Raw genomic sequence first — 13,957 nt, 5'->3', positions numbered from 1 at the left:
AGTTTGTATGTTCACCCTGTGAGTGTGTGTATTTCCTCTGGGTGCTGGCTGACAGGTTAAATGGCCACAGTAAACTGCCTTTAGTGTATAGGTGAGAGGTTGAATCTGGTTGGGGGAGCAGGGAAAGGAGGGAGTTGGTGAAAATGTGGGGAGAGCAAAAAGAGATTAATGCAAGGTTAGTATAAGTGGATGCTTGATGGTCAGCAAGGCCTCAATGGACTACAGGGACAGCTTCTGTGTTGTATCAGTCTGACTCTAAAATATGACACTTAGCCACAAATTCTCAGAAGAGGAAAGCATTAGAGATAGGTACTTAGGGAATGTCAGTTTTGAGCTCACTAGCTGAAGGCCTGGCACAGCATTAACAGTGCCCATTGCAGGGATGTTGTTTCAAGGGTCAATAGGTTACTGTTGGAATATTCCCAAGTCCCCAGAGACAAACCAAGCTGCCCTACTCCCCAGCCAAGGCAGACCAGCAGTCACAAAACTTTGCACTCCCCACATCCTTTCGGCATGTTCTTGCAGCTCACCCAAGTGCCTGGATTTCCATCATCAGCCCCAATTGGCAAAGAAGATTTTAGCAGCATATTTGAAATTCCTGACATACAAACAGGAGTCATCGTTGAGGACAGCAGTTAATCACCACCCTCACCCCCTTCCCCATCTCCAACTTTTGAAGCCTAAATTTATCAGCATCCGCAATTTTTGTATTTTCATTTACTAAAATCTATTCCCACACACTGCAGATGGGTTTGTGTATGGCATGATAATGAGCAACCAACTGTACTGTAAGTGTACACAACATGAGCCTTCAGTGCCATGGGACAGTGGAGAAACAAAATGGAGTGGGGAAGATGAATAAGAAAATCTGCAAATATCTAAAAAAGACTGCAAATGAATTCAAATAAGATGAACCTCTACCAAGGGGTTATGTGTCCTAAATTTGTTGATTCAGGATCTTTCTTTAGCTACTTTTCATCTACATGATTCCCTGCAGAAGTATCAACCAGAAAGTAGTATTAGTTTTCACGTTCACAATGCTATCTAGCAGTTTCTCAATACTTACTACATGGTCTCTACATTGTCTGATATCCAGCAACAGAAGACCATAGATTTTCATCTGAGGAAACAGAACCCAGTGTTTTTGGTTGCAACCACAAACTGCTCTCAGTCAGACTCCCTCCTTCCTGGAAAAAAAATCATTTGACACTGAAACAATTACCACATCTTCTGTGTCACACACCTTAGAGAAGAACTGTGGGCAATATGTTTGTGCTACAGCTGAGACTATCCATTTCCTTTGCTGCAACATCTGCCTTATAAAGCCTCATCCATGCTATCGAACTTCACAATTTCAACATAGTCTTTGCCAATCACTCTATTGTGTCATCCACAATAAACAATCATTCAAAACGCTGCCGCCCAACTCCTAAACTTCTACTCTTGTTCACCCATTACTCTTGTGACTTTCTTATACTGGCTCCAAGTTAAAGAACAATGAGAATTTTAAAATTCTCTGTTTTCCAAATTCCTCCATAGTTTCACCATCTCCATGTCAGTCCTTCTCTAGCCCTATATCCCCTAGAGATTCCTGCACTCCTTTAATTCTGCCTGCTGCTCATCCCAATACAACTGCACTGCTAGTGGCAGCTGTAATTTTAGGCCCAAACCTAAGGAATTCCCTCTCCTTTAAGATGCTCTGACTAAGAAACCTGATGACCAATATTTTGGGCCATGATATTTACTGATTCCTACGAAGCACCTTGGGAAGATTTTACTATATTAAGAGCATTAGATGAAACATTCTGTTGCACCCATTACCCTACAACAATAGCACTTAGAGGACCAGCCTTAACTGCTATTTGTGGACTACTGAAAGTTGTCAGACAGATATGCTATCACTGAAAGTAAGCCAGGGTCAGGTAATAATAATCTTCTATATAATTTTGATCCAAATAATGATGCACGACTATCAATGGGAAGAGTATTTTAACAACAAAAGTAACCTTTTGATAATGCAAAAAAAAGAGAACTTAAGAGTTTAAGGTCAAAACCCCATCCCTTCCATTTCTGAGGGTGTTATCTGCTCATTAAAGTTTCCATGTAAACTGCACTTTCATTCAGTATTCTCATAGATAACAATAAAGAACATGGGCCTCTCTTTACAAGTATGAACACTAATAGTATCGTTAAACAGCTGAGCATTATTTAGAATTAGAGAGACTAATTTTAAAGATAGTGGCAAAATATTAAACACCATTTCTCATTCAGGCAGTATCTATACTGGGGCTCCTAAACCTGCGAGTTGAAGATCTATTTTATACAAAAGTAGGCAATAGCCAAAATTGTCTACTAATTTGCTGATAAGCAAACTGTCTACTAATAAGCTGGCACACTAGTATGTATGGCACATCTGTGTACGATGCCTGCTGGACATGTGCTGCAACCATGTTACACTTTCAGTCCTTGCAAGACCAGTCCAGATTTTTAAAAAGTCAGATGACGCATTAGTTCAGCAATGCATACATTAAACATTATAGCACCTCAAGACAGACCTGAGTCAAAGGATCAGCAGTACATCTTCATTAGTGACCCTTGGTATTTTCACCATTTTAGACAGATTCAGGATCACCTAATAGCTAACAATGAAATTCACAGCATCCATCAAAACAATAAAATTTAACCTAGTCTTCCTGTTTATTTTCTAACCAGTGATTTATACGGCTCTTCTAAATAATCTCCCCTCACTGGTAGTCTAGCTTTTGAAGAAGATGGAACAACTCCAAGTAAAATATCACAAAACATATTTAAGGGTGGACAAAACACAGGATTGGCTGTCAGTTTTAAGCAGATAAGATCATTTATGCAAACACGATTGTATTTAATTCAGGTAGACTCGTGAAGTGACGATAACCCATGGGTCTGTAGATTTGAGAAGACCAGCTGCTACAAAAGGCACAATTTTAAGATCATACAGGCAGGCTACCTGAGAATGATCTGACACCAAAACTGAAGAGGAAGCACTTACTTGCATTTTGTGCTGTAATAGTGAAAGTGTAATGGAAAATATAGGACCATTCAACACAAGCCCCCAACTTTAGCAAGCATGGCAGACATATCTGCTACATGTCCAAAGATGTACTGGGTTACCTGAACAAAGTGATTTTCTTCACACATCTGTCCAAATCCATTTAGGCTGATGTCTGTGATGTCTCTGGTGACTCATGAAATATGTTTGATGGAAATATGCCAAGTACAGTTTTAGCATTTGCAATCATTGACAATGCCAAGGCATGCAAGACAAGTTCCAGTCAAGACTGAACTCAGTACTAAAACCAACCTCAAATGCTGAACAACTCAAACACCCACTATGTAATAGGAAAGGAAACAAATAATATACATCTTCTGTCCATTCTGTAACAATATCATTATGCTCAATTTTATTTGATTTCACAAACAGTGGGTCCTTCCTACAGCCAGACCAAATAATTCAATGCAAAAATGCTAATGCAAGTATACTTAGAAAATTGAAGTAACTGGTTTCTACTCAACATATTGATCAGGAACACTGACACCACATCACAGACAAAGTATTTCTGAATAGAATCAAAAGCAGATTCTGACCATTTCATGTGCTGATACAGGGCAGGTGAGTAATTATCTCCAGACCAAGTCAGAAGGTATTGGCCCAAAATGGAAATGAACAATTGTGGATTATTAAATTTTTTTTGCAACCATCCCAGCCACGATCCAACTACTCATTGCTACAAATACTCCTACTGGTTTCCTTGCCTGTATCCTCGGCCCCACGCCCAATTAAAATCATTACCATCTAAACCAAATCACTACCTCGAACACTGCCCTCCTCTCCAGCAAGGAGGAATATGGACAATGCAAATATTTGCCAAAACCCCTTAATTTCTGGAATGTAAAGATAATCTCTGGTCTTTACTCTGCTGCAATTTTTATTTAAACCCTCTCTCATTCTTTAAGCAACAAATGTCAGGGGATCATGAACTTACTGAGATGGAGATCAGTCGATCAGCTTCATTTGTCACCATCTCAGGCCCACCAAGCCAAACAAAGTTCACACTCCAGCCCTCCCCCACCCCTCCAGCCACTCAGGCCTAAACCTTGTCCTTATCTGATTTACTAGCCATCTCAGCTAACATTGTCCATGAAACCTCCCTAGTATACCCTTGGTTTTATTTGGACTAAACTACTAACTACAGACTCAAGGTCTACACATTGGCAATTACTGTTAATATTTCTCCTTATCACGAGAAACCACCTCTCTTCCAAATCTGAAACCATCACCACTATTCTCTTAAAAATAAACCTCCATCCTTGTAGACTACTGTTGCATATTCAAAGTCCCCCCCCCCCCCACCTTTACACAGTCCATGAAAACCTTGCAGTTTCCCAAATGTGGGCTCCACCTTTACCAGGACAACTTATTCTAACCCCTCCATTCAGGTTTCTGTCATGCCATTGTACCAAAGTGACATGCAATGTCTCAACCTATCTGTTATTGAAACAAATAATCCACCACCATCCTCCAACATTCCAACACAGCTGTCCAGATGCTGGGACCACACTGCCTGGATACTTTGTCCACCCAGTTACAACCACAAATACCGTCAATGACTTCACACATCCCTTACTTGTATTATGATGTCCTTCAACTGAGTTACTCAGTTCCCACTTTTCTCTTCTATATGCTGCTTCTCTGAACAAAAATACATCATGAACATTATCATTAGACAGCCCTAACATCTCTTTCCACCTCTCCATTCAGCTCTGGATATCAGTTTTCATTGTCTTTCCGTAACAGCGTGTGTTTCCTACGGGTACCCCAGTTTCCATCCACATCTCAAAGGCAGTCAGGTTGGTAGGTTAATTGGTCACTGTAAATTGCCTAGTGTGTAGATGAGTGGTAAAATCTGGGGGGGTGTGGGGGGAGAAAAATAAAGTTGATGGGACTGTATGGGAACAATATGGGATTAGTATAATTGGTGCTCAATGGTTAGTGCAGACTTGGTGGGCCGAAGGATCAGTTTCCATGCTCTATGACTCACAGCACCAGGAGCACTGAAACCACTGTTGTCACTCCCCTACATCAATGCCATCTCTCTCCTTAACAGCTTCTGAAACTAAACCAACAGTTCATGACCTTGGTGTTGTATTTGACTGCAAGGTGAATTTTGGACAATACATCCACCAATCACTAAGGCAGTGCATTCCCCATCTCCACAAAATAGCACCTCTGCAACCGTCATCCACAACTAAGTTATCTCCTGACCATTTGATGATTCAGTTCACAAACATTAGATTTGTTTGCTTATTTGACAAAAACTGAGGAGGTTGGAAAAGGCAATAAAATGTAAATACTACTAATTAAATGTCTGCTGATGTAATGCATTGTGATTTGTGTTTTAAAGAAAATACAAAATTTTGACAGAATTGCAACTTCACATTTCAAGCAAGGAATTCCATCAAGCAGCTGGTTTCATCAAGCAAATCTTTCTGAAAGCATTGACCATGCAAGAACACTGTCACACCTGTACATGCAGCCCTCTAATTCTTCAATGTAGTGTTTGTTCCTTGTGCAAATCTGGCTGATGCTTATGGAGAAATTCCTTCATTTTTACCTTCCTCATAGTCGATAGTAACATCACCAGACACACACCAACTCATCAGCAGGGTTTACATGAGAAGCAGGAACAGGAATAGGCCAGTTGGCTCTTCAAACCTGCTGTATCATTCACCAAGATCACAGCTGATCCTTTTCAATGCCATCTTCCTGTACTTCCCCTCCCCCATATCTCTCAATTTGCATAATATCCATAAATCTGCCAATCTCCATTTTGAATGAACTCAGTGAGTCGCCACAGTTTTGAGGCAGAGAATGACAAAGACTCGCCACCTTTGTTTGAAGAAGTTTCTCATCGCAGGCCAAATGGCCTACCCTTATTCGGATGGGTAGGAAGAGATACTCAAGAGCAAGAAAACAGAGGCTAGATTGTCCCAACTAAATCCAATGGCTTTTGGATCCTTCCTTAATACTACGGGTCAGTATCACATAATATATTTCCCAAAATACTGCCAACTTTTAACAGAAACTGCTCAAACTAAAACTTCTAGTAGTTTAGTTAACAGGGGGTTTATTTAGACTGTGTTTGTAGTCAACTCCAACTCTGTTCTTATTCAGTGGTTTCTATTTCTGTATCATTAAACTACAGATTTCAATTCTTACCTATGAAGAAGGTGTTTGGGGCCGACTTATCTTCAAAGTGTGTATCCAGCACTTGAGTTGTTTGAGGATCATGTCTGAGCCAGAGAGCCACACCGAGAACCACTCCTCCTGCAAGCTGAAGTGACAAAACAGACATTAAGCCCTGGCATTTTTCCTCACCTCCAACATTCCCCAATACACGTCTAATAAACCTTAATTCCAGAGTAGAAGATTTCAGGTCTCTTTTTCCCACAACAATTTGCCACATCCCCCTCCAAAATACTGGGACAGACTCTAGCCACTACTCCTTTGGAACTTCATTTGTGAACACCTAAGGATGCAGCTGGTATATCTTGTGCTCTCTCTTATGCTCACTGTCTCCTCCTGTTCCCTCCTAAAATTAAGAGCTAATTACATCTCTTTTCCTCTTAATTTCCAGGCTCTTAGAATTCAAGTTTGGCGACAGACTTCTGCTTTTTTTTTTATTTACTCCTTAATCCTCACAATGAGACAGTTTGAAAAGATCTTGGACTAAAATGCATTTCAGATTTACCAGTCCCAAAGGGAAAGGAATCAGACTGCAAAGCATTTGAGTACCAGAACATAAGAAGATTAAAGAAAAAAAGGAGTAAGCCAATTGTCCCCTTCTGTCAGTTCTGCCAGTCCCTAATTTCATAGCTGACCTTGTACCTCAGCACTACTTTCCTGCACAAAACACATTCCCTTAATAAGAAGGCCTAATTGTGCTTCATCTTTGATGTACTTTATGACTAAGCCTCCATAGTTCACTGGGTAAGGAATTGCAAAGATCCACTATTTTCTGAGACACAAAATTTCTTCTCACCCACTCCCTATCTGTCCAATCCATTACTTTGGAGACCATGACCCTGGTTCTAGGCAATCTTGGCAGGAGACCAACATCTCCACATTAACCTCATCGAGTATCTTAAGAATTTTGTACATAAAGATGGCTGGAGACCAGCAGATTTAAACATCATTCTGTTACGGACTCAGTGAAAGTCCCTTTAAGATAGAGAGTGTGTGTGTGTATGTGTGTGGGGCGTGCTTACGTCAATAGAAGATAAAGGACGTAATGACGTTGTTGAAGAAGTAAGAAGAAGAAGAAGGAGAGAGAGAGAAGGGAGAGAGACACCAGCCTGCTTGTTTTCTCTATCGATGGATGAGAAACAATAACTGTGTTTGCCACTGAAATCCATGTATGGAAGTTGGAAGTAATCCGGTGGAGTTCACTTTGTTGCTGACCTGTAGAAGGAAACAGGTATTTGTGTGTGGACGACCACGGTTCGGATGCTTTTCGGGGTGAGGAAGTCACTACCGAGTAAACACTGAAGTGTCGTTTGGGTTCCATCGTGGAACATTTGGATTTCGTATGTACTCTCTCTCTATGTTTTTCTACATCTACATCTTATCTTCAGACAACGGTGGTTGTTGAAGAAGCCCTTGCTCATGTTTCACCTTATGGCTTGCGGAACTGAACTTTAAGAACCATTCCGGAACTGGGAGTTTTGGACTTTGTCACACACACACACACACACACGAAGAGTTTAGTTTTGGGGTTAACGTTCGAGGTTTAACATTTTTGAATTCTAACATACTAACATTTTTACTTTTATTTTACGTATTATCATAAGTAGTGATTAATAAAATAGTTTTTAACACTGAATCATGCTCAGTGTGTTTCTTTTGTTGCTGGTTTGTGACAATTCCCAGATGAGAATTAAATAATAATCTATAATCTACCACAAACTGAGTCAGCCTTCTAAAAGCTACCATCTCAATAACAGATGCAGTTATTCAAGTTTGAGTATGTTGAATAAACACCACTTGTCACTTTTCTGGTTTTATAATGGGAAGCAGTTGTTCTTTAAAGTCTGAACAGAGCTGGATGGACATCAAATACTGAAGGTCCTGAAAGTGGTAGCATATTTCTAAAGGGGTCGGGGTGCAGATGTGAAGATAGAGGGAATGTGGGGTGGTGGGAGGGGGAATGAGAGTCCTCTGGGGCATGACCCCTTATACAATTTATGAAGTTACTCTACCTCAGTAAATGAAAGGGAATCCCTGCAGAGCCCTGAAAAGCTCAATTACTCTTAAGGATGTAAAATGTGTCTAATCCACTCTCCTCAGAGTACTCTAGTAGACATGTTTTGTGGAAAATAACTGTTACAGGAAGGTGCTGCAATGCAGAGCAAAGTAACTTCCATAGACACAAAAAACATTGGCTTTTGAAAGCTTTTCCACAAACTCCCTCCATCTACACCCATCCAATTTCAAGAGCAGGATTGGTTCAGTTAATAAAGTGAATGCACAGAACATTCACAAATCAAACAATAAGAGAACTCCAGATTTGATCCCTGCCCTGTGCCAAGTTAGTTGACTGCAGCCAGAGCAAGGGTTGGGCTGTTTTTTTGTTTAGAAACTAAAAGGGAGCCTCCAAAAATGCTGAAGGAACTCAGCAGGTCAGGCAGCATCTATGGAGGGGAATAAACAGTTGACATTTCAGGTCAAGACCCTTCATCTGAAAATCTGATGCAGGAATAGTTTCAGACTCTGTTCACATCCATAATGAAGCAACATTCACACAAGCCTTCAAGAATTCAAGGATCTGGTGCCTTGAGGGGCAGGGAGGGAGGTGGGGTAATATGAAAATAGATAACTAACAACAACACAATAAGTAGGTAGGTTACGTTTATATAGATCCTGGATGAAACCACATCTGAAGTACCATGTTCTCTCATTCAGGGATGGATATTAATGCGCTTGAAGCAGTTCAGAAAAGAACTACTCCACTGTTAACTGGAATGGGTGGGCTAACTGATGAGGAAAGATATGATTTATGCATTTAGAAGCAAGAAAGAACTTGATTGAAACAAATCCTGAGGGGTGGCCAAGGAGAGTATGTTTCTCCTTGTGGGGAAACCAAAAATTAGAGGCCTGCTTAAAAATAAGGAGTTGCCTATTTAAGATAGATGAGGTGAAATGTTTTTGAGGGACACAAGCCTTTGGAACTCTGTTCCTCAAAGGATGGTGGAAGCAAAGTCTTCAGTTTAAAGACAGAGGAAGATAGAATCTTCATAAACAAAGGGGTAGAAAGAAATGTAGAGTTGAAGTTTCAGTCAGATGAGCCAAGATCTTATTAAATGGCAGGACAGGTTCAGGGGATTAAGTGACGTATGCCTGCTCCGAATTCACATGTCCCTGTTTGTACATGTGTAAAGTTTGAATTGTTTCACAGAATTAGTCAAGGGAAGCAACCACACAATTCCCAAACCCATCTATTAGAGACTCAATCCTTCCTAGGATTTCCACATTAACATAAACAGACCTTGACATTCCCAGGCACAATAGTCGAGGGCAGGCACAGTAGTGTAGCGGTTAGCGTAACACTATTACAGTGCCAGCAACCCAGGTCCAATTCCTGTCTGTGAGGAGTTTGTACATTCTCCTCGTGACTGCACGGGTTTCCTCCAGTTTCCTCCCACATTCCAAAGACATACAGGTTAGGAAGTTGTGGGCATGCTATGTTGGCGCCAGAAGCGTGGCGACACTTGTGGGCTGCGCCCAGAACACACTATGCAAAGACACATTTCATTGTGTGTTTTGATGTACATGTGACTAATAAAGAAATCTTATCAATTTCTCTAACAGTTGAGGGGGAACTAATTAGGTTGATAGAGTTGATCCAGTTAAGTCTCTGGGAAGTGTTGAATAATCACTAATCACTTTGCTCTGTGTGCTACAAGTTATAGACTCAATATATATTAACATATTGGTTAAACAGTTAAGGAAATGAGGGAAATGAAACCAATTCCCACAACCTGCCTTCTCCAGTGTGAGACGCACCTAGTCCAAAGGCAGATTTTGGCATAAATCTGTACCCTTCGTTTACTGCTGAGAGGAAGACTATATTTAGCACTCTAGTCAGAAGCGTTTGGTTTACTGGAAATTACTCACTCATAAAGAATCAGAGCTAGTGGTGTTTATATTAAAAACTTGCTTAGAAAACTAGAATTTGGTTAGGCAGAGCACAGACTAAAGGATGCACTATTCCCTAAATAAATACACCATTCATCTTCTCCCTTCCTGGATAAACAACTGGAAGAGGAAAAGAGTAACACTAAACTTGCCCTCCACCCTTCTCACAAAGCTGTCGCTTGGAACTCAGCCAAATCTGATTTCAGGTGCATGAAATATTCAGGAATGTTCAACAGCACTGAAAACACTATTGCATGTGAACCCATACCACCAAAGGTGAGCCATGTTCAAGCGAAATCCTGATGAATACAGGATGACCCCTTCTGTGGCAATTGTCTGAGGGGATGAATTAAGAGTAACATTTAAAAACCTGAAACACTGAAGTGAACTGATTTTGTCCTTGTTTATTAATGGGTAGGGCAGAGTTCAGCTGCAGGATGTAGAGCCCGACGAATAAACCGGATTTTTAGCTCAATTAGACACAAGGATCAGCTCACACCATCTCCAAGCTACAATGTGGAAATCAGCATCAAGATGCATACTAGGCATTCAAAAGTAGGGACAACGTTAGGTCAAATTTATTACCAACTTCAACCCTGGTTTAGGAATAACACTACATTTAATACACAGAAAGATCCCATATTTAAAATCCTACTGGATCCATCACAGGAAAATCTCTGCAAGCAATATTGTTAGCCAAGTCAGAAACCAAACTAGCAAATAAAAGCATCACCCTGTGGGTTTCCCAGTTATGAAGAATTAACCTGTGATCAGGGAAGATGAGGCACTATGATCAGCCACAATTCCCCTGAATTGTGCACTGCAACTTTCTTCTCCAATGGAGTTGCCTGTGTGAATATTCCAAGCTGGGGCAGTACCAAGGCTAGCACTGGTCATCTTCTCAGTCCCCTCACCTCACCTTGGGACAGTCACATAGATGGCCAATATTCACACAGAAGGGTTTAAAATTATACTTTAAATTTAGCTTAACCTATTTGTGACACCAAACCCCATCCCCCAAACCAGCTCACACTACAATGATTGTGGTGTTAGTTGACACATTGGGTGCTAACAAGAAGCTGGCCAATCTCTATGCAAAGAAGATTACCATCTTTTTAGATAAAACTGGATCCAAGGAGTTGGACGCAAAATTGAGGGAATTTCTCATTTATTGGTGCCACGTTTTTAACTGTGCCAACTTAGTTTGTGTCCTTTTGCTCTGTCAAATTTCATACATTTGTGTAACAAGTGTTACAAATGCCATGCTATGTCAGGAGCTCAGGAGGTAGAACCATGGAGCAAACGTAACTTCAAAGGACTCAAATGCAAAATATTTAATTTTGTTGTGCCACTATTTCAGCTTCCAAAAAGAACTAGCAGAAAATTAACTTACCTCACCCTTCTTTGCCCATATTCCCAAAAAGTAAAAACAGCCACAGGCAAAATCCCTCAGATGATTGAGATGTGGCTGAGTGTAAATGCAGGTTTTCAACCTTTTCTTACTTGAGCATTACATCATCTGTAAACTAAACAAGCAATGGACACAGAAATATAGTCCATCAATGGGGGTTGTAGCAAGTTAAGCAACTTTCAGAATGGGCAGAGTTGGAAATTGAAAAGCAAGCTGAGCACTCATCTGCAGGACCTCACTACACACTTCATAGCCAGTGAAGCTGGTCTACTGTGGAAACAAACAGCAAACAATCTGCACCCAGTAAGGTCCACAAGCAGCCATAAAAATGATTTCAAAATACTATGGTGATTCTGGCTTAGTAACATTGGCCAAGAAAGAGGTTGGTTGACAGCCAAAGAGGGAAGGAAGAGGATCCAAGACTACTTCAACGGCTGATAAGTTACAAATGGAGGTGAACATTATGCAATCAGTAAACATCCCCAATTCTGACCCCCTTGCAGTGATTAAAACACTCATTACCAACGAAACATTTAATTTCCTGGCACCAGGACAACTTTGGAACCAACTTCCTCTTGGATCCCCAAGGATTTTCCTTTTGCAACTAGTCTGTCACGTGAGGCTTTGTCGAAACCCTTACCAAAATAGATCAAACCTGCTGTCACTGATCAACCTTTCAGATATCTCTGAAAAAAAATTATGGCCAGCAACAACATTCCCTTAAATTCATGCTTATTTTCTTTAATTATTTGCACCTTTCTAAATGACAACCACTGCGAATCAGAATATTTTTCTTCAATAATTTGCCCATAAACTAATCTGACTGGCCAGCTATTTAAAAATAGTCCTCCAGGACTATAACTAGTCGGCCAAGATTGGAAAGTGATGGTCAGAACTTCTATTTTCTCCCATGGTTTTATCATCAACCTGGGATACATTCCTTCAGACCTGACACATTATTTTCAGAGACACCCACCCTCTGGGCGGTTTACGACTACCACATCCAATGTTTGCTCCTTTAATCTGCATCATTTTCTGCGTTTTGTGAAGACAAACACAAAATATTCGAAGAACCGCACCCACGTCTCCCAGTACCACGAACAGCTTATCTTTTTGATTTAAAAGAGATCCTGCTCTTTCGTTCTTCGAAACAACTGATTTTCTTTATTTTTCGTCCCTTGTTTTTGGTACTTTTTTCTCATTTTCACATCGGCACTTGTTATACCCCCCCCCCCCCCCCCCACCACCACCACCACCACCACCACCACCACCCTACCCTCCCTCTACAGTCAGAGCTTCTCTTCACCTCTTCCACAACCCCCCACCCCCGAGACCGAGGGACTCGGCGAGACAGTGCGAGAGAAAATGTGGAGTTACACGATAACATTTCAAAATTAAACACACACCCACCGCACCACACACCAGGGAATGAGAGGAAAATAACAAACGCGAACTAAAAAAAAGTGGAGTTATCGTCACTCCGCACACGGGGGCGAGCAAAAGCTGCCCAAACAAAGAGGGCGAGTTGTCCGAGCAGGGAAAAGCGGCGATCGAGAGACCCCGGGGCCGAGCTGTCTGCAATAACGCAGCTCAGTGTCCGGCGAGGGGGCTCCGCCCAATTTCCGCGCTCGAGTCCAGCGACAGAATCCGCCCCCCCGCGCAATATTCTCATCCCGTTACCTGCCACTTACCCAGAAAAGGAAATTGAAAACAAACAGCAGGTATTTGATGCACTTCATGCAACCTTCCACGCCCATGGCTCCGTTAAGTATTCACACGCCAAATCTTCCACCAACAGCAACTCGATAAGGTTGACTAGCCAGAAGCAACGAAGAACCTCTCAATACCGCACCGCCCTCCCAACAGACCTACCCAATCACAGGCAGACAGCCCCCAAAATTCCAACCAGCCAATCAATCACGGCGCTGTGACACCCACCGCCCCCGACATCTCCGGCGAAAATCTAATAAATTCTAACAGTCATCCTATCACTTCCAAGACCACATCCCATCAATCCAGTCAAAACCAACCTCAGCTAAACCTGGCGCGGACCAATTGCAACCGGGTCCGGTCTTGGCCAATGCCAGCAAGGCTGGGCCATCCCGACTTCAACTTGACCAATCCCAAAACAGGAAAACCCTTTCGTGGAACCTGGCCAAACTAAATCGAATCAACCTCTATACTCTGTGACTCCGGAGCTCAGCGAGGCTGAGGTATTTTTGTTTGTCTGAAATAGGTGATGGTGTTTTATGTAACTGGAGATTAAGGCAGTTGGTGCCATAAATAGATAAGCGGTTCGTAAGATTGTTGAGAGA

At 41.5% G+C, this 13,957-nt stretch overlaps 1 protein-coding gene across 3 annotated transcripts in view; it reads right to left on the bottom strand.

Moving 5' to 3' along the window:
- The window catches only part of cd81a (CD81 molecule a), a 60,733-nt gene extending 47,151 nt beyond the window's left edge, over positions 1-13,582 (bottom strand). For all 3 annotated transcript variants that reach the window (XM_052028911.1, XM_052028913.1, XM_052028914.1), the window contains exons 1-2: positions 13,334-13,582; positions 6,257-6,371 (exon numbers count right to left, since the gene is read on the bottom strand). In XM_052028911.1, coding sequence (XP_051884871.1) covers positions 6,257-6,371; positions 13,334-13,399 — 181 coding nt within the window. In that variant the 5' untranslated portion in view covers positions 13,400-13,582. The remainder of the gene's footprint in view (positions 1-6,256; positions 6,372-13,333) is intronic.
- Positions 13,583-13,957: the final 375 nt, after the last annotated feature.

This window comes from Pristis pectinata, chromosome 14 (genome assembly GCF_009764475.1).
Source record: "Pristis pectinata isolate sPriPec2 chromosome 14, sPriPec2.1.pri, whole genome shotgun sequence".
Classification (NCBI taxonomy): domain Eukaryota; kingdom Metazoa; phylum Chordata; class Chondrichthyes; order Rhinopristiformes; family Pristidae; genus Pristis; species Pristis pectinata.
This window is presented reverse-complemented; position numbering and strand designations above follow the sequence as displayed.